The sequence below is a fragment of the Macrobrachium rosenbergii genome, chromosome 4 (genome assembly GCF_040412425.1).
Source record: "Macrobrachium rosenbergii isolate ZJJX-2024 chromosome 4, ASM4041242v1, whole genome shotgun sequence".
In the NCBI taxonomy this organism is placed as follows: Eukaryota; Metazoa; Arthropoda; class Malacostraca; order Decapoda; family Palaemonidae; genus Macrobrachium; species Macrobrachium rosenbergii.
The window spans coordinates 53,089,769-53,109,708 of NC_089744.1; the positions used below are offsets into that span (position 1 = coordinate 53,089,769).

General features: G+C 38.7%; 1 protein-coding gene across 5 annotated transcripts in view; it reads right to left on the reverse strand.

Moving 5' to 3' along the window:
- Positions 1-19,940, reverse strand: part of LOC136834666 (uncharacterized) — a 155,720-nt gene that overhangs the window by 75,739 nt on the left and 60,041 nt on the right. For all 5 annotated transcript variants that reach the window (XM_067097261.1, XM_067097273.1, XM_067097255.1 and 2 more), the window contains one exon: positions 5,852-8,318. In XM_067097261.1, coding sequence (XP_066953362.1) covers positions 5,852-8,318 — 2,467 coding nt within the window. The remainder of the gene's footprint in view (positions 1-5,851; positions 8,319-19,940) is intronic.

A 19,940-nucleotide genomic window follows, 5' to 3' on the forward strand; every position in this document is an offset into this window, starting at 1 on the left:
CTCATATTACAGTATTCTCAATTACCGCATTCCACAGTTCTTGCCATACACAGTATTCCCCTTTGCTGATTTATATGCCGGTTCATTACCAGGATGTGCAGAAACCCAACAAAAGTTTACTTACATTTCTGTACCCCTGATTATGAGTAGCCATTATTCAATCTTTAAAGCCAACAGATTACAAGAGGCTGTAAAATGCTTTTTGATCACTGAAAATGATAAAATTTACTTTGTTTATACAGTAGTTCTTCAATTATCCGGTTCCATCCTATCCGGACTTCGATGTTATTATCCGGAGGGTTACAAGCACCAAAATTAAATATATGTAAAATATGTAAATTCATAAAAATTAAAAAGGCCACGCTCAAGTGGTTGATAATACTACGTGTGCAGAAATAAGTGCAGTTAATGCTGCTTATATACATATGCAGGCTGCATAATGGTTATTGCAAAGGGGGGTAGTGGAGCAGGGGAGGACTGGTGGGAAGGGGCAGGAGGGTGTATACTTCTTGAGAGCCTTCACAACTGTTATTGGCTTAAAACATCATCACTTAAACGACATTCTGTTTATTGCTTTGGAGTGGCTGATTTGCATCTTACATTGTAGGACAAAAACATTGTTAAATTTGTTATCCCTGATCTTGATGTCATAGAAGAATGGTAAGGTTACTACTGAAGACAAGACACAAAAGACCTTTACAATATTGAAGATTGCATAAAATGTTAAAAACAGCTACCTCACTAAGAATAAAAAGAAATTTTGTATGGTTGACTCAACATAAACTTTCAAAGTCTTAAGCTATCCTAAATAACAAATTTTCTCTTAGGGTAATTACTTGGTATTTGGAATCTCCATGTGAATAAGTGAAGAGTGGATTCAGACTGTTTTTAACATGTTATCAGATAAATTGAAGTTTTCTTCGTAATAAGCCAAGTTACTTATACTGCACTGTATTCTTTCATTTTTTTTATATTCATGTTCTGATGGCACTGGCACCCTCAAAAGTGGTGCTACCCTACTTATTGTAGCACACAACAAACTATTTTATTCAAGACAAACTATTTTATTCAAGAGTGTAAATAGTTAAAACATTTACATTATGGTTACATGTTTCCTAAGGTATAATGATCACAAATATATCAAATATGACAAATTAAACAGAAATTTGTATTTTTCCTAACATACAAACCCACATCATCATGTGACTAGGAGCATCCTTAGGCACGCATGCACAGACAGCTATGATAGACTCGCTTTGAAGAGTAGCACTAACTACTTAAGGTGTATGCAGGACCAGCATCCTCAATTTTGAATAGCCGGAGTGGCACTGTGCCATACATTCGCTGAAGGAGGACGTAAAAGGGAGACTGGACGAAAGGGAAGGCATGAGGAGGGAAATTAGAGTTTGTATATTAGGAAAAATACAAATTTCTGTTTAATTTGTCATTTGTCCCAATACTGATACAACCCCACAACATCCTGTGACAAGGAGACTCACAGAGAGGAGGGAGGAGGATCTCTCCAGAAAAAACATGCAGCAAGAAAAGCCACAAGAAGAAAAAATGTTCAAAGGAATAATACTCACTCTCAGCAAGGCCCTCTGTGAACATGTGAGTAATGTGATGGATCTATTGTGGTAGCTCTGCTTTCCAACGGAGCTAGAGTTTCCTATTCTGTGAACATCACATGCTGGAGCCAAGTGGTGTTATGAAGAACGGACCACTCTATGTAATCCAAACAGAGCTAAGAGTCCACATCCATCACACCACTTGCTGAGCCGCCACCACCGGACCCAAGGAGAAAGTGTCCAGGGATTTATGCGTGACATCTTTCAAGTAAAAAGATGTGAAAGTAGTTTGTCTGTTTCAAACCCCAGCAGGAAGAATCTGTCCCACAGCGTAGTTTTTTCTAAAACCAACTGTAGGGCCAATAGTTCTGATATAATGGGCCTTGATCTGTTTCGAGATAGGAGATACATCTCATTCCAAACAGTAGGCTTTGCTTATCACCTCTCTCACCAAGAAGGAGGTCGTGTTCTTAGAAATCTCCTTCTTAACGTGGCCTGTACTAATGAACAGTCTATGGTGAACAGGTTTGAGGGAGGCTGTGAGCTTCAGGTAGGTCTTAACAGCACGTACTGGGCATAGCAACATTTCCTCTCAATCGTTATCCACAAAATCCATAAGGGAGGGAATGGAGAAGCCATAAAACCTTGGGTCATGTGATGAAGGGTTCTGAGTTTTTGCAATGAAGTCTGCAAGAAACTTAAAAGCCATTTCTGTCCAATCATGGGTATGAGTGACATCATATGATAGTGCATGACTCTTACCTACTCTTTCAGCCAAAGCCAAAGCTAGAAGGAACAATGTCTTTAAAGTCAAGAAATGAAGGAATTTTCTGGAGGAAGGATGAATGGGGATTTGGAGACATGCATCCTGAAGATCCATGGAGATCATGAAATCTCCTTCATGACTGCTGTTAGAACAGATCTGGGTGTCTCCATCTTGAATGAAGTTACTCAAAGATACTTGTTCAGGGATGAAAGATCTATTACTGGCCTTCAATCCCCTGCTGCCTTCTGTACCAGAAAGCAGCAGCTGTAAAAACCTGGCAACACTTTCTTTACTATTTCTACAGCCCCCTTGTCTAACATGTTGCAAACTTCTTGCTGAAGGGCCTTCTGCTTGGGGGTCTTTTTGGTGGGCGGGGAACTTGAGTGGCGGAGGTCACTTGTTCCATCAAAGAGGGGTCTTCTGGGTACTATATTTAAGAATTTTCCTTGTCTGAATGACATCTGCAAATTTAACACTTTGCTCCAGAAAATCATGAGTTAACTGCCCAAAACTTGATTCCAAGTCTACAGAAGGAAAAAGTCTAGATGTTTTGATTTGTTCCTGATAGTGTCTGCGGACTGGAGATTCCGAATGGTGGATCTTATGTCTCTGATGGGAAGATGAGTGGGAGTCAGGTGATGCTCAATATTTTCTTTTCTTACTAAGTTTCGTCGAATGGTAAGAGGGAGAATGATATTCAGATACCTCACAGCTTTTTCTGTAAGAAAACCGTGACCACGAACGAGAATGTTCCCTTACAACGTCTCTGTCAAGCTGAAAAGGCCTAACCTTGAGTTGACCATCAGTGTTCATGAATGGTACCGTCCACCCAAGTGGAGGTAGGGGAGACAACCCAACGTCTTTTTGATTCAGAATGACTTGTTTCTTCATACCGTCCTTTCCTGCAAGAATCACCGTGCTGCGTTACGCTCCCGGAGATTTACTGTGCCGAATCATACTTCTATAACGTGACTGGGAGGTATCTCTAGTAGAGACGGGAAAACGCCTATGACGGGGAGATTGACGTTTCTTGCTGTGTTTTCCTGGTCTTGAGGAAGCAATGCCGAGTCACACTTCTAGAACATGATTGGGAGATGCTCTCGGACAAAGATGATGACTGGAAATCCTTCCACACAGGAGAACCAAGGGTACGGTGAAGTTTTGAAACTCTGAGAGAAAAAAAAACTGAGAGAAAAAGGAGTGAGAGGTAACTTCTCTGCTGTCGAACACCACTGGGACCTGGTACCGGGTTGGCCGGGATGGCAGGAGGCACTCTCCCCTTGCTCTTCTGGTATCTACTGGGACCCAGAATGGGGCTAGACGGGAAAGCACTGGGCTCCTTACTCCAGCTCTTTTTATTCCCCGTTTTCTTAACTAAACTGGTTGTATTGGTAACTGTCTCATTTCCTTTATTAAAAAACTTGGACAAAGCTGACATCATTCCTTGCTGGATGACAATTTTCTGGTCAGAGGAACAAAGAGATGGAAAATTTCTTCCTGGAGTAACGGGTAATGGAGGGGGAGCGAAGGTGGTATACATGTAATGGACAACCAAGATTCGTACTCTCTGCGCATCAAAGTTCAGGAACAGTCTTCCTTCTGCAATGTTAGCCCACGCATTCACTACATTCTTAGTCATATATTTCACAGCTTTACCTGACGAAGGGAAAAAGTCTTGAATTACTGACCAAGAATCACTGAAAACAGTCTTCTCAGTAAGCTTTAACAAAGCCCCTTGGCAGTTGTCAAGACAAGAGGCAGCTCTTAAAGTCCTCCCTAAAGTAAGTTCAATATTTACCATTTTGGCACTGGAGAAATTTGAGCCTATTTGTCTTAAAAAACCCAAAGATGTGTTATAAGACAACCGTGGCAAAGATCCACTGACAATCCTGGGGAGAGAGGTGGGTTTCTCCAGAACATAAAATTTAGGAAAATAGGGAAAGTTAATTTCAAAGCTACAAAGCGGGCTGAAAATAATGCAGAGTGTATAAAAGCACGTATAAAAGCTGCGACAGCTAAGAACAAATTGGGGATGCTGGTCCTGTGTATGCCTTAAGTAGCTAGTTAGCTAGTGCTATTCTTCAAAGCGAGTCTATCAAGAACGCCTGCGCATGCGCACCTAAGGATACTCCTAGTCACAGGATGTTGTGGGGTTGTATCAGTATCAGAACAAACTTTAGTTACATTGGAGCCTTAGTTTCTATCATTCAGGGTTTGCTTCAGCAGCTCGTTCCTCCCATCAAGACTGGTGGATTTGTTTCATGTCCTATCTTCCAAATTCACTAACTGCTTCCAGCTCTAACCTACACTGATCAAGAAGCAATATTCTTACCTGCATGGAACCCAGGATCCATTGGAAACATGCAAGTCACAGCTACCGACCCAGCAGACAATCCTTTCTTGTAATCTGGGAATAAAGTGTCTTGGATTTATGAAGACCATGAATGGAACTATGCAAATACTGGGTTTGTAGTGAAAATTTCTAACCGGGCAATCCTCTTCCCTCAATTCATCCAAAACCTATCAAAGTTTTGTCTATTTTACATATTCTACTGCCCTTACTTCATCTAACATTCTTTTGAGGAGCTATATAGTCATCCATGGCTTTTATTTCTGCTTTTCCTCAAAGAAGCTCTCAGCAACACAAACTATTGTCCTTACCTGAATTTTCCTGAAGTTTCCTCTGATTTATTGCTATTGCAAAATGATCTGTATAAAGAAGTTTGTAATATTTCTATAAATTTGCTTAAATTATTTACCTGTATTACATTTATCATCAATAGTTATGAATTCAGTATTGTTCTAAGATGTTAATAGAGTCTTAATTAAGTAAACAACATAATTCATTATTCTTCGTTAAGTTCCTAACTATACACTTCTAGTACAATACTAATTTTGCCAATTTTTGAGGTACTTCTTTTTTGGCATCACAATACTGTATATATATAGTACTGTACATCCTAACATACACTGAAAGTGGTCTGTTCATGTTCTCATTAAACTCACTAAATAAAATTACCTAGCCAGAACCCAAAACATTTACAAAGAGGAGAAAGAACAAAGGAGAAAACATGATGTAAAAGAACAAAAGGGAGTATTTCTTAGTTCCACTAAATTTTGCAATATATTTTATTACAGTAAGTTAGGTGTTGGAGGGTGCAAACTCAATGATAAGACAAATTTTTAATCAATTTGTAGTTTTCCTAACATACAAACCCTCGGTCCTTAACATATGTTTACTTTTCGCCGAAAGTCATCCATATGTAAAGACCTCAGGTTTGTGTTAGGAAAAATACAAATTAATTAAAAATTTGTGGGTTTTTGAACAATCACTAACATATCAGTGCCATATCTCTAACCAATTATGTAAGCTGCATATTTTTCCTTAAGCCTACAGATTCCTAGTACTAAAGGAATCATGTGCTTGTTAAGAATATCATCCAAATATCCAGGTACACTTATACTGTGGTTAAGGGGAAAATAATTATAGATGTAAAAGTAAAAAATCAGCACCTACCCTTGCAATGCTAAGTGAACGTATCCATCCTTTTCCTCGTTTGCTTAGCATAGTGATCTTGAACTGGTTATCAAAACCTTCATGTAAACTTATATCATGATTTGACATACCACAATCATTTGTGACTGACATATCACTGGGCTTTTTCTGTGCAATAATAGAGTTTCCAGTTTGTCTAACATCACTTGTTTCTGGTATATCTCCTTCTGTCATGTGATTGTCTTCAGATTCCTCTTCTATCTGATTTCTCAACACATTAGCAAGAACAACACTGGATTCTATGGATACGGCACTCTCTTCCTCAATATCTTCACATCCACTGAATTCTTTTTCATCTGAAGTGCTGTAGAGTGATTCCCCTTCTGAAACTGTAATCTTTGAAGCAATACTGAACTTACTTTCCTCAATGTCTGAGTTTTTACTTTTAATAGATGAAGAATTTAACTTCTTGTTTATGTCATGTGATTTCCTTAAAGACAATCGCGTGGAGACAAACACCCTTTCCACGGATCTAGAAGACATACTTTCATCTGTAGACCTTAACTCTTTTCTGCTATATGAAGATGGTTGCAACTCAGTTTTCCCTTTTATAGCTACCCTACGTGAAGTCCTCCTGTTAAGAACTTCAAGGGGCTTAGAAGCAGATCTGCTCAATGCAAAGTTTTCTCTTGATGATGCTAAAGAGTCCCTAGAACTGTCTGCTACTGCCATTCTTAAACTAGACATTTTCCTGGTATTAAACTGAACAGCCACGGTTGGTTGTCTTTTTTTTAAGTTTGGCGGTCTTCCTCTTGCTCTGAAGAATGATGGCTCTGTAGTGGTTGAATCATCTGTATTCCCATTTTCATTCTGGATCATGCAATTTTTTTCTGCTTGACTCTTCTGCATCTCAGAAACGCGTACAGATTGGCGAGTGAGTCTTTTCACTAGTGGTAGTGGCTTTACCTTATTCACAGAATATTTTCTTTTCTGTCTTCTTTTTCTTAATGAGACCCCAATACCTGGGTGACTCAAAAATGAGTTTATCTCTCTCGCCTTTCTTGAGGAAATATTTGTTGATATTTCATGTAGCATATTACTAGATACCCCACCAGTATCTGAGACTATTTTTGTGGAACTTTTTGGAACAGTTCCATGAGATATTAGTGCTTTTGAGCTAGGGCCTCCATCACAGCTAGTGTGTAAGGATTTGTCACTTGGTGAAAGTGAATCAAGCTCTCCACTGGCATCAAATGCTGGGATGATGGCTGTTTTAAGTGGGTCATTTTTTAATTCCAACCTGTTACACTTTAGGCATTCATCACTTGGCACAACAGCACTTGAAGAAACAGCCTTCTGCTTCTCAAAATCTTTGCCCTTCAATAAACAAGGTGTATTTTTAGTACACATACTAGATACAAAACAACTGGATTTACATGTATGATAGGTACTTACAGTAGAAGGGTTATCTCCAGATTTCTTGCTCTTGAGTGATAAGGTTTTCAAATCATTGGACAATGGGCTCTGAAAAGCACCAGGTGAAAAAGCTCTTGATAACTTACTTTCTTCTCGTTGCACTGGTGAGATAGCTTTATTTTCCTCGTTATCCCAAAGTACACAAGTGTCACTGAACGACCTAATTCGACTATTTTCTATTGGTGTACTGGTAAGAGCACTATGTTCACTTGATTTACCTGATTTTTGTGACCCACTGGAAAACTGTGAAGCAGATAACGGTCGTCTCTCTGAAGACAAAAGCTGTCCATTCAACAATACTTTTGCAACATTATTATACTTTGGGGTACATGAAAACTCTCCAATATTATCTGGATGCACTACACTAGAATTAACTTTTTCTACAGCTATACCTGGCTTTTTAAAGACAGATAGACCACTCCTGATATGTAAATTTCCAGATATCTCTTTAGAGTCAAGGTCTGGATTAGAGGACTCATTTTTTTGAGCACCATCCTTCAAGTAAGAGGGATAAGTTACCTCATCACTTCCTCTAAATCCCTCATTACATCCCACAGTCATCCTAATCCTACTTATTTCTTTTTTCTTCCTTGTTGGGTGATATACCTGGGAATTCTTATTTGCAACTTCATCCCCTGAAGAAAACAGCTCAGGAGACTGAGTTTCTGTTTTAAAATTTGTACTACAGATTTTATTTTCCACTTCATTTTCGTCATCACAGGAAAACAGGTCTGCAGAATACTGTTCAGTTTTAGTATAACTGAAGCATTTGTTACTTAATGCCTTATTTTCTTTATTCGCACAGCTCAAAGCATGCTGACCCTGTGATTGGGGTTTCTTAATACATTCAGTGTCCTTAATAGATTGTAACTTCGAATTTTCATCAGTATTGGAATGTACAAAAGACTGAGCACTAGACTTCAGGGAGTGATAGAGAATACCAGTTGTATCAGTGATGCTGCTGGAAGATGACAAGACCTCACCAACTTTTTGAGCAGTTCGCACTGGCAATCTGTAACAAAAAAAATTAGAAAATCAAATCAGAATATGATTCTATCAAATCATACGTTAATGGAGAGAGAGAGAGAGAGAGAGAGAGAGAGAGAGAGAGAGAGAGAGAGAGAGAGAGAGAGAGAGAGAGAGAGAGAGAGAATTAACAGCAGCTTGATGACATTGCATACCTAGTCATTCTTCTCTGCTGACCTACTACTAGTTTATAAAAAATACCAAATAGAGGTCCTCATTATTCTCTGAGTCTTGGTTTCTAATCACTGTATGACTGTATTTTCGTCTTAGTATCCCCTTCATTATTTAATTAGCTACTTCTGATACTCACAGAAACTTCTCACTGAACTGACATCTTAAACCATTCCAAAGTCAAAAGGCAAAGGCGTCATTTAGAATTTCAAACACCAATACACGGAAAAAACTGTTTGCTATGCACCTAATGCCTTTATCCACCCAAAGGCCAAAGGGAACAAGGAAATGAGTGGTAAGGAAAGAACAGTAGGATTGACCCTAAAAGATAACGTGTCACCTAATTAAGGAGTACTTGAAGGGTCAGGAAAAATATAATTAGAGAAAATTCAAATTTGTCATCAGAGTTTTTGAACCAGTAATCTGAAGATGGCTGATTTCCATGGTAAATTCAAGAAGTGGTGGCCTGGTTGTCACATATCACTTGAACAAAGACTTGTTCTCTCTAATAAAACAATGTTTAAATGGTACTTATAAAATAGGTATGATGAGGTCAACTAAAACCAGCAAAAGAGAATACATGAAAGAATTAAATGAGGAGTATCTGAAAAGACGCAGCAAAAGAGGAATAAATGAAAGAGGTAAGAGACAGGTCACTGAAAAGATAGACTGTTCTTGATTTAAACTTACCAAAGAGGAGAAACAGATGATTAAGCATCCAAAATTTGAGAGCAATATTCCAGACAAGAACGTGTTGGACTGGGTATGTAGTACATACAGTAAAACCTAAGTTTAACTATCTAAAAGAGGCCGATGAAAAGTTATTAGACAGAAAAGTTAATCCACCAAACTGTGTGCAATTTCACCGTAAATAAATTCTCTTTTTTCCACTAGTCATAAAAACTGAAAACTAACCATCAAAACTTGCAAAATTTTCATTAATAAAAAGGAATATTTTTTTTTAGCTTTGTGGCCATAAAAGCATAAAATACACATACACACTAATCTTATTTCACCATTAAATTACAGTACTGTATACAGAAATTAATTTTAATATATTCAAACTCAAAAAAGGTTACACACTTATGCTTACAAACTGCATACATCATCCACAAGAGAAAAATGTAAACAAAGTTAAGCTGCAGATAATGCAAGAAACTAAAAATCAAACTGTACAGTACAGTGAATCTTCTACATATGGGTTAGGTTTTGGAGCCCCCTTTACAATGTGTTTTGGACAGCATAAAGACTTTTAAGTTTTTTACAATCATACAAATAAATAATAATATTGCTGAAATATATTTTTAAAAGGCCCTACACACACACACACACACAAAAACTTGGATGGTGGTTTATTAGCTTCTTAATGTAATTACAAAAAACTGACTAGTAACTAAACACTCAGTGCAATATCAAAGACAAACACAGTCACATGTGGTGCACAAGGTACTTTTTTTTTTATAAAACCTACATGAATGTTCCATTTATTACTGTATTCAACCACTTGCAAACCCTTTCTTCAAATACTGTCATTACTGATATCTAACTAGCTAAGGAATTGTAAAAATTAGATGTAAAACAGACAATTCTACATCAGTGAATTTCAAAAGATTTCATTCTCTTACCTCCATCTTCCAACAACAGTAATCCTTAAAAGTCATTTTACCAAATTTGTATTACACCCACTCTTCAATTAATAAATTATTTACGGAAATAGTAAAAAGTATATGATTTAGATATTCTATATATATAAGATGTGTACCTGGCAATTCCAAAAGTCAAGGTGTCAAGCAAGGTGAGTAAACTTTCTGAAAATGTCGACAAGATATTAGAAAGTTTTATATCTGATTTTGTCATGTACTGTACTATTATAAAAATTTATTTTCTAATATTCAATACAGTATATATTTCTGTAAATAATAAAATTACATTCAATACACAGTTTCCAGTGATCATCAAAATGGACAATAATTTGCATAAATCAAAAGTCATTCCGGAAGTGTAGGATTAAAAAGAGGGAATTAATATTTACCCTGTTACTTGTGCATTCATCTTGTTGATGCATTTTATATATAAATTTTGTACATGTATATCATACCTTTTACATTTATAAATACTTCATACCTATACAGTGTAGTTGAAAACTTATTCTTAAACAAAAACATGTTTGTGTGGGCAAGCAGTCAATGAATTTGCCCTGATACATCTCTAGAAATTAAATTCCTTATAAGGCCTACAAATAAGGGAATCATTCTACATGTTAAATGTGAAGGGCATTCTCGAGTGTCATCTATTCTTTGCTAGTCACAAGGTCGCCCCTCCCCTACCGAGAGGACATCTACAAGAGGTCCTGAAGAGAAAGCATGGTACTGATGGATGGGCAACAGTAGGTCCTTGGGGTGCCAATGATTTATTGGATGATGGGGCTTTTTCACTGAAATAAGTTGCCAATACTTATCATCCCAATATCTCCTAAAGTTGTGCCTATTCTTCATGTCTTACTGATGTTGTACTGTCCCACAATCATAATACTGAAGATATACATGGCCTCTATGGATCTTTCAGTTCTTCATTGGAGGCGTGGGTAGAGCTCTTGGCTAGCACGCTATTGGCCCAGCGTTTGACTCTCCGACCGGCCAATGAAGAATTAGAGGAATTTATTTCTGGTGATAGAAATGCATTTCTCATCATAATATGGTTCGGATTCCACAATAAGCTGTAGGTCCCGTTGCTGGGTAACCAGTTGGTTCTTAGCCACGTAAAATAAATCTAATCCTTTGGGCCAGCCCTAGGAGAGCTGTTAACTCTTAAACGCCGAGCCTCTATTTACAAAAACGTCTCCCGTATGCCGGGCAAGCGCTCGAGTTTGCGCCAAGCAGAAAAAAAGTTTTTTTCAAAAATCACAGCACGCTTTAGTTTTTAAGATTAAGAGTTCATTTTGGCTCCTTTTTGTCATTGCCTGAAGTTTAGTATGCAACCATCAGAAATGAAAAATATCATTATCATATATAAATATTGAAATATATGACAGCGCAAAAAAATTTTCATATATAATTTTATACAAATCGAGCTGTGAGCAAAACGTTAAAGCTAACGGATTATTTTTTTCTTTGGATTGTACACTAAATTGCGATGATTTTGGTATATAACAAATTGTACAACGATCAAAGCAACACAGAGAAAATATTATCACAATATGATGCATGAACGTAACGTATGGATTAAAAAAATTATTTTCAAAAATTCACCATAAATCGAAATATTGTGCTAGAGACTTCCTGTTTGTTGAAAAATGAAGCTAATTGATTGAATATTACTAGACTGTAAGTGTTTTAGCTTATAATTGCAGTTTTCGACCATTTCGGTTGAGTTAAAGTTGACCGAAGGTCGAATTTTTTCTATTTATTGTAATTTATATGAAAATATTTCAAAACTGATAAAAGCTACAACCATGAGTTATTTTCTGTTGTATTCTACATGAAATTGCGCACATTTTCATATATAAAAGTTTATGTAACGACTAATATAAAACGGTGCAAACATTACGACAACGTGATAAAAGAATTTCTGAGATGTTCGGCCGAGTTACCGCGCGGACATAAGGAAAATGTTTTTTTCAAAAATTCACCATAAATCGAAATATTGTGCTAGAGACTTCCAATTTATTGCAAAATAAAGGTAAATGATTGAATATTACTAGAATGTAAGAGTTTTAGCTTATAATTGCGTTTTTCGACCATTTCGGTCGAGTTAAAGTTGACCGAAGGTTGAAATTTTGGCAGTTATCGTGTTTTATGTGAAAATATTTCAAAACTGATAAAAGCTACAACCATGAATTATTTTCTTTTGTATTCTACATGAAATTGCGCACACTTTCATATATAAAAGTTTATGTAACGAATAACGTAAAACGATGCAAACATTACGACAACGTGACGAAAGAATTTCTGAGATGTTCGGCCGAGTTACCGCGCGCAGAACCGCGCGCAGACGTAAGGAAAAAGTTTTTTTTTTCAGAAATTCACCATAAATCGAAATATTGTGCTAGAGACTTCCAGTTTGTTGCAAAATGAAGGTACATGATTGAATATTACTAGAATGTAAGAGTTTTAGCTTATAATTGCGTTTTTTTACCATTTTGGTCGAGTTAAAGTTGACCGAAGGTTGAAATTTTGGCAGTTATTGTGATTTATATGAAATTATTTCAAAACTGATAAAAGCTACAACCATGAGTTATTTTCTGTTGTATTCTACATGAAATTGCGCACATTTCCATATATAAAACTTTATGTAACGACTAATATAAACGGTGTAAACATTACGACAACGTGATTTAAAGAATTTCTGGCGCTGGACGTAAGGAAAAAGTTTTTTTTCAAAAATTCATCATAAATCGAAATATTGTGCTAGAGACTTCCAATTTGTTGCAAAATGAAGGTAAATGATTGAATATTACTAGAATGTAAGAGTTTTAGCTTAAAATTGCGTTTTTTGACCATTTCGGTCGAGTCAAAGTTGACCGAAGGTTGAAATTTTGGCAGTTATCGAGATTTATATGAAAATATTTCCAGACTGATAAAAGCTACAACCATGGGTTGTATTTTGTTGTATTTTACATGAAATTGCGCACATTTTCATATATAAAACTTTACGTAACGGCTAATATAAAACAGTGCAAAAATTACGACAAAATGACGAAAGAATTTCTGAAATTTTCGGCCGAGTTACCGCGCGGGCGTAAGGAAAAAGTTTTTTTCAAAAATTCACCATAAATCGAAATATTGTGCTAGAGACTTCTAATTTGTTGCAAAATGAAGGTAAATAATTGAATATTACTAGAATGTAAGAGTTTTAGCTTACAATTGCGTTTTTCGACCATTTCGGTCGAGTCAAAGTTGACTGAAGGTTGAAGTTTTTTGTAGTCGACGTACGGTACGTCCAATTGGCACCCAACAGACAATTTTAGTCGACGTATGATACGTCCAGTAGGCGTTTACGGGTTAATCAGCTCAGTGGTCTGGTTAAACTTATACTTATGGATCTCTCCAGCCTGCTTTCTACTGTAAACCTTTGGAAGTTATAGGGCAGCTTGTCTGTGATTTGATCTCATTCCCAATCTTGTCACTCAGTGTGTACACATTTCCTAATGGCCTGAATAAATTTAATGCTGATCATGCCATTCCTGATTCTAAGGGGTGGTAGAGATTGAAGAGGTAGGACAGACCCTTTCCCCAAGAGGCCCCTTTTCTTTTTATTGGTGATAATATTGATTCATCATACTGTATATATAATAATAATGATGACTAGAATACATATTTAAAACTTTCAAATAATTTCTTGATGAACACTACTCATATGAACATGACATTTTTATGATAAAATAAAGTTTTATATATACTTACCCTGTAGTTACTTAGTTAACAATTTCTTGCTTGGCATCTTGAAAATTAAAAAAATTTGCAAATAACACTTCACAGATTTAGTGTAGGTGACTGGTCCCACCCACTAATGGGAATACCAAGAACTACTAGCAGACAACCTCATTCCGTCTATGCCGTGTGTCCATCAGCGGGGAGGAAGGAGGGCTCCATCCATAATTACTGGGTAAGTAAATATAAAACTTTATCTTATCACAAAAATATAATTTTTATATAAGTAACTTACCCAGTGATGATTCCACATTGACATGAGGTGGGATACATGGACATATTCTACTCCAAAACATTATGTCATGTAATAAATTTTAAATAGAAAGAGTCACTAGCATTGAGTACAATGCTTATAGTTCTTTATCAGTTAAGAGACCCTGTAGTAGGAACTGCCACTGGTTGTTGCTCAACTTAACCTGTACCAGCGCGGTGGTAAAGCCAGGAGCGCCTCTACTAAAGTGGGAGCTTTGTAGCAAAGGAGTATTCCGATCGCTAGCAAAGCATCAGTGGAAGTTTTGTGGCTCAAGGAGTTATCTGATGGCTAGCAAAACTTTGAAAGGTGCCCTTGCCCTGGGCACAGTACTGCAAAGAAAACAACCAGATAACACTATCATTTGCACTGAAATAAAACCACAACCCATCCACTGAGAGTGGTGGGTGCTCTAGGTACATTGTACCTCCTTGGCTGCCTAAAACTCGACACCTTTTAACAAGATGAAGAGATAGTAGGAGAAAATCCTATGCTTCCTTCCACGGTCTCATGCCAGTTACTGATATTCACAAGGTACTGCCAAAAATTTAAGTGTTTCCTGTAGGACAATTGTAGAATGGACGTAAGGGACAAGTAGAGTCTGAAAGTTAAAGAGGAAAAAACTTTTCTGGCATCTTTAGCTTTCAGTCAAAAAGAAGGCAAATGCTCCTCTAAATCTGGGAATATCTCAGAAAATAAAGTCCATAGTATAAAGAACCAGACGTTCTAAACGGAGGATGAGACGAGATCTAGCAATAACACCTAAGTTATGGATGGCCTTTGAACTACCAATTCTTCTCAGGTAATACCTGAACATCTCAGCTGGACAGAGAGATCTCTATTCATCCTCACATTGGTGAACACTGTTGGGTGCTTAGAGAACGACCTGGTGCCAGAAGTTTTAGTCAAGAGGACGACATGAGCTCTTGCCATCATACTAGAGAAAAAGATGTCCTCAGACTTCCGCTTTCTTCCAGGAAATGCCGGAACACTCCAACTGTACAAGAAGCTCTCTATTCTTCTTCAAAGTTAGTGAGCGCTTCTGGGCGCTCAAAGAATGGCTGGCACCAGGCTGTAGGTGAGGCCAGCAGAGCTGGTCCCCATCTAACTACTAAACATTTGGGAACTGGAGGGCATTCCTTGGAGCTTTGGTTAGAGTTGGAGCCCGGCTGTAACTGGCACCAGGCGAGAAGGAAGCCAGGTGAAGAAAAAACTCGTACTAATGGGTGCTCCTGGGTCTAATCCTTGTTCTTGAGAGAGAGAGAGAGAGAGAGAGAGAGAGAGAGAGAGAGAGAGAGAGAGAGAGAGAGAGAGAGAGAGAGAGAGCGCAGATCCTGGTCATGGAAGGGTCCTCGTTCTCAGTAAAATATCCCGAGGGTAAATGAGCAAACCTCGTTATCGAATCAGACTTAGCTCGATCCCCTTTTCCATCTCTCAAATGTCTTTTGTAGCGCCTCTGAAAAAAACCCCCCCTCCTTTTCGATAAACACCCAGAAGCCCAAAGCCTGTCCATGTAAGAGCATACCACCCTTGATGGCATCTCTTGAAGTGAGATTGTTCAAGAATATACAAAAGGCGGAAGGATTCTGGGATAGTCCATCAACACATCGCGGCAAATCGGGAACCATAATTGCAATTCAGAAAGGGGCTACGAGGGACATAGTAACGTTCTGATGAATCTGAAAAAATCCAGCCCTTTCTTGACCATATCAAATGGTGATAGAGTGTAGAAGTGCAAGTTGGAACAATCTCCTAAAATGGTGTCCATTGACCATGTTACAAGGTTCCCTTAAGGTGGCAGACAGTCAAGATCAGCCTGCCCTATAGATAGCACATAACTTGACAGATCAGGGGAATCGAGGTCCACTTGGGAGTAAGAGTGGATTTCTGACGGTTCAGTTTCTCCGCCAGAAATTCCAGTTAGACTAGAGAAAACTCTATCAATCATTCACAGTAAAAAATTCTCTTCACTTTGGGGGAGAGTGTTAGAGTAAAAACATAAGAACTGTGGTGATGTCCAAAGGAATATCTGAGTCTAGGCTCTTCTGGCATATGTGAGAAGGTTCCGTTCTGTCCTGAAAGCTGAAGCTTGAAGACTACCCGAAATCGGCGATAATCCTTTGCCTAAACCCAGTCTCCGATCGGCAAAATTATCAACACTCGGTGTTACCCGGATGTTGGCAGAAATAGAATGAGGTTGTCTGCAGGTAGTTCTTGCTATTCCCGTTAGTGGGCGGGACCAGTCACTTGCACTAAATCTGTTAAGTGTTGCCTGCGAATTTTTTTTCAAGCTGCCGAGGCAAGAAATTGTTAGCTAAATAATTACTGTACTGGGTAAGTTACTTATATAAAATGAAATTTTATTATGCACACTTTTATTATAAAAAATTCTTATTGGTGTATCACATTTATTTAGCTATGTTATAAGATACCCACAAGAAAATACTGTACCCTGAAAAAGGACAAATTTTTAACTAATTTGTATTTTTCATAGCTGTCAAACCTGAGGTCTTAACATTAGGATGAATCTGGCACCATCTGGAAACCGGTTTAAAAACAATAAAAAATTGTACATGCAAGGAATCTGTGGCATCTGGCATCTGACATGCAGATGAGGTGGAAGCGGGTCAGAGACTCAGCTGGAACCTTGTGACACATTCAGCCTTTCTTCCAACCCAGGATAAGACAAAAGAGGGGTGGCTAGAGGTGGGCAGTCTATGTTAAGACCTCAGGTTTGTTGGCTACGAAAAATACAAATTAATTAAAAATTTGTCATTTGTTCATATGTGGAACAAACCTTCGGTCTTAACATTAGGATAGACTCACACTCGGAGGGAGGTATGAGAATCCAGAACCGACTGGAGGTTCAGCACACCTGATCACTTTTCCTAGAAATTAGAGTTCTAAGGAAGAGGACTTAAGCCTCCGAGTTGTTAGATAAGTGAATATCTAACACCCAGTCCACTGGGTTAAAATACAATGCAGCAAGCTAGATTCACGCATATATGGAAGTATATCTGTTCAAGCAACAAACTATGCCAGCCACAGGTAATGGGTTTGTCACCACTTCTTACTCCCTTGCTGGAGAGAGAAGTAAAGGCTACTGAGAAGCAAATTTGTATGTTGTATGGAACATAAAAATGCAGTAACAGTATGGCTGCAACACTCACCTGCATCAAGCCAGTTCCGGCGTATGATGTGTCATTCTTCAAAACCTCTCGTAGTTAAAGAAAGGAAAAAGGGAAAGAAAAGAGGCCAATTATCTCACTAATTTCTCTTTTCCTCACTATTATCTTAGGCAAGATACAAACGGTCGCACCAGGGGACCTGGATGAGCTACACAACTTGTTGATCAGCCACCACTGGACCTAAGGAAAAAGTGTCCAAGGACCTGTGGGCAATGCTCTTCAGGTAGAAGGGAGTGAACGTGGTCTGACGAAGCCAAGAACCAGCATTCGAAATCCTATGAACAGACAAGTTCTTCTTAAATGCCAGAGAGGAACTTATTCCTCTGGTGTCATGTGCTTTAGTATGCACGGTATGGGAGCCAGAACTTGACGGTGAGATATAGACTCGTCTAATTTCCTCACACAGCCAAAATCAAACAGTATTCTTGGACACTTCTTTCTTGGCTCGGCCTGTGCTAACAAAAAGTCTACAGTACTTAGGTCTAAGGTGACATGTCCTTTTCAGATAGCAACGCAGTGCTCTGACAGGGCAAAGCAGTAACTTTTGAGGATCACTGGTAACAAAATCCCTAAGGGGGAAGGAATGGAAACATGGCAAACCTGTCATCATGAACCGAGGGATTTTGAGTCTTAGCCACGAATTCCAGGACAAATTCGAAAGCCACAGACCCCTAACCCCTGGTGTGTTTAACATCATAATCTAGACCATGGAGCTCACCAACTCTCTTCGAGGAAGCCAAGGCCAGGAGAAAAAAAGTTTCCAAAGTCAGATCCCTTCTGACGACTGATGTAATGGCTCAAATGGAGCTCAAGTGAGACTACTCAGTACCAGAGTTAGGTCCCATGTAGGAGGCTTGAGTTCCCTAGGAGAACAAGACTGCTCAAAGCACTTGAACAACATAAGAGATTTCCCAGGGTGAAGAGATGTCCACGTCCTTCAGACGGAGAACTAATCCTAAAGCAGCCCTGGCCAAAGTCAAACACTCAATAAACATACACAGAGTCTCGGATTTCTGAAGAAACAAAAGAACTCTGAAAGAGCTACTGAGTCACATACAGGACGAACGTCGGTTGCTCCCTCTACCCGAGTGTCTGTAGAAACACGGGCGTAAGAGATACTAGTTCGGGGAATATTCCCGGAACTAGTATCAGAGACACAGATTACCTCTTCAACTTAACGTATACGAGGAAACTGTGCACCTGGTGCTGTGTGTAGCAGGGTCTCGGAGAGAGACCCATGACACGAAGAAACCCCAGTCCGTAGATAAGGGAGAGCACCAACAGAAGAAGGCGAAGATGATGATGGCAAAAGGATTCTCTTTTTTTACCTCTACTGTAACCAGAAAGCCTCACCACAGTACACGTACGTGTGAAGAAACAGAGAATTCCCAAAAAACCCCAGCATCTGAGATAACGAAAGATGGGTCGTACTTCTCTTGAAAGGCTGAGTCGATTGATCGTAACTGAGTCGGAGGAATCGGTTGATGGCATCAAGATAACTAGCCATGATGTCACAACCCCATCCATGCTGTCACAGGAGCAGACAACTCTTACCAAACCAGAAATGCTAGTAGACGAACTTTGTACCCATACATGGACGTAGACTCCAGTGAGGAACTTGTTTGACATACATCCCTCATCCAGGAATGTGTCTGATTGATGTCTATGTTGACCATGCCACTGCAACCCCATTCATCAGCAATGTATACAGAGAAGATGATAAGATAACCCCAGAGGGTGTCTTATGATAAGATGATCTATGCAGATACATGCCACTTACTCTACTGTCAACGGATTTCACACCGTCGACAGAGGATATGTCCTAGTACTGTCAATGGAATGTGCATCATCAATAGAGGAGACGTCCTATGAGGAGATCCCCTTTGATGACGTAAGTTCAGTATGCTACTCAAAAGAGGAGTTACCATATGATGATAGGACATGCCGGTCACCCTTTTTCTTGACTAAAGAACCACCACAGTGCCGTTCCCGAGCAATGTTACGTAACACTTCAAGACTGAACTTAATGCTTGAAGGCATAAGAAAAACTATGATAATGAGATGCAAAACAGTATGATTAGACTAGGATAGATAAGGGTAGGCTAAGATGGGAATTGTACTCAAACTAACCTAACCAAATCTCAAACTCTGAAGAATGGGAAATCTTCTTGTAGAAGTCACTATCCTGAAGAACAGGCTCCAGTATATTGAAGAGCAGGTTGATAAAAACAGGTTTGAACTAGGTAGGGTAGGCTAAGAACTCAACCACGTACTTAGGCTGGGCTAAGTAGGCCACCCATCCTAATCCTACTAAGTTCATAAGGAGCAGCAGATATTTCCTCATCTGTCCTTAGCCAAGAAAATCCAGAGACATTCTCGAATCCTTTCTTGAGCTTAGAAGAGCTTCAACAGCAGCAGGAGCGATCACAGGTGGGGACTTAATCTGAAGAATTATTATATGAATACAGGCGGTCCCCGGTTATCGGCGGGGGTTCCGTTCCCGAAAGCGTGATAACTGAAAATTACCGATAACAAAATATCGACGATAATAGCGCTGATCCCTGGTTATC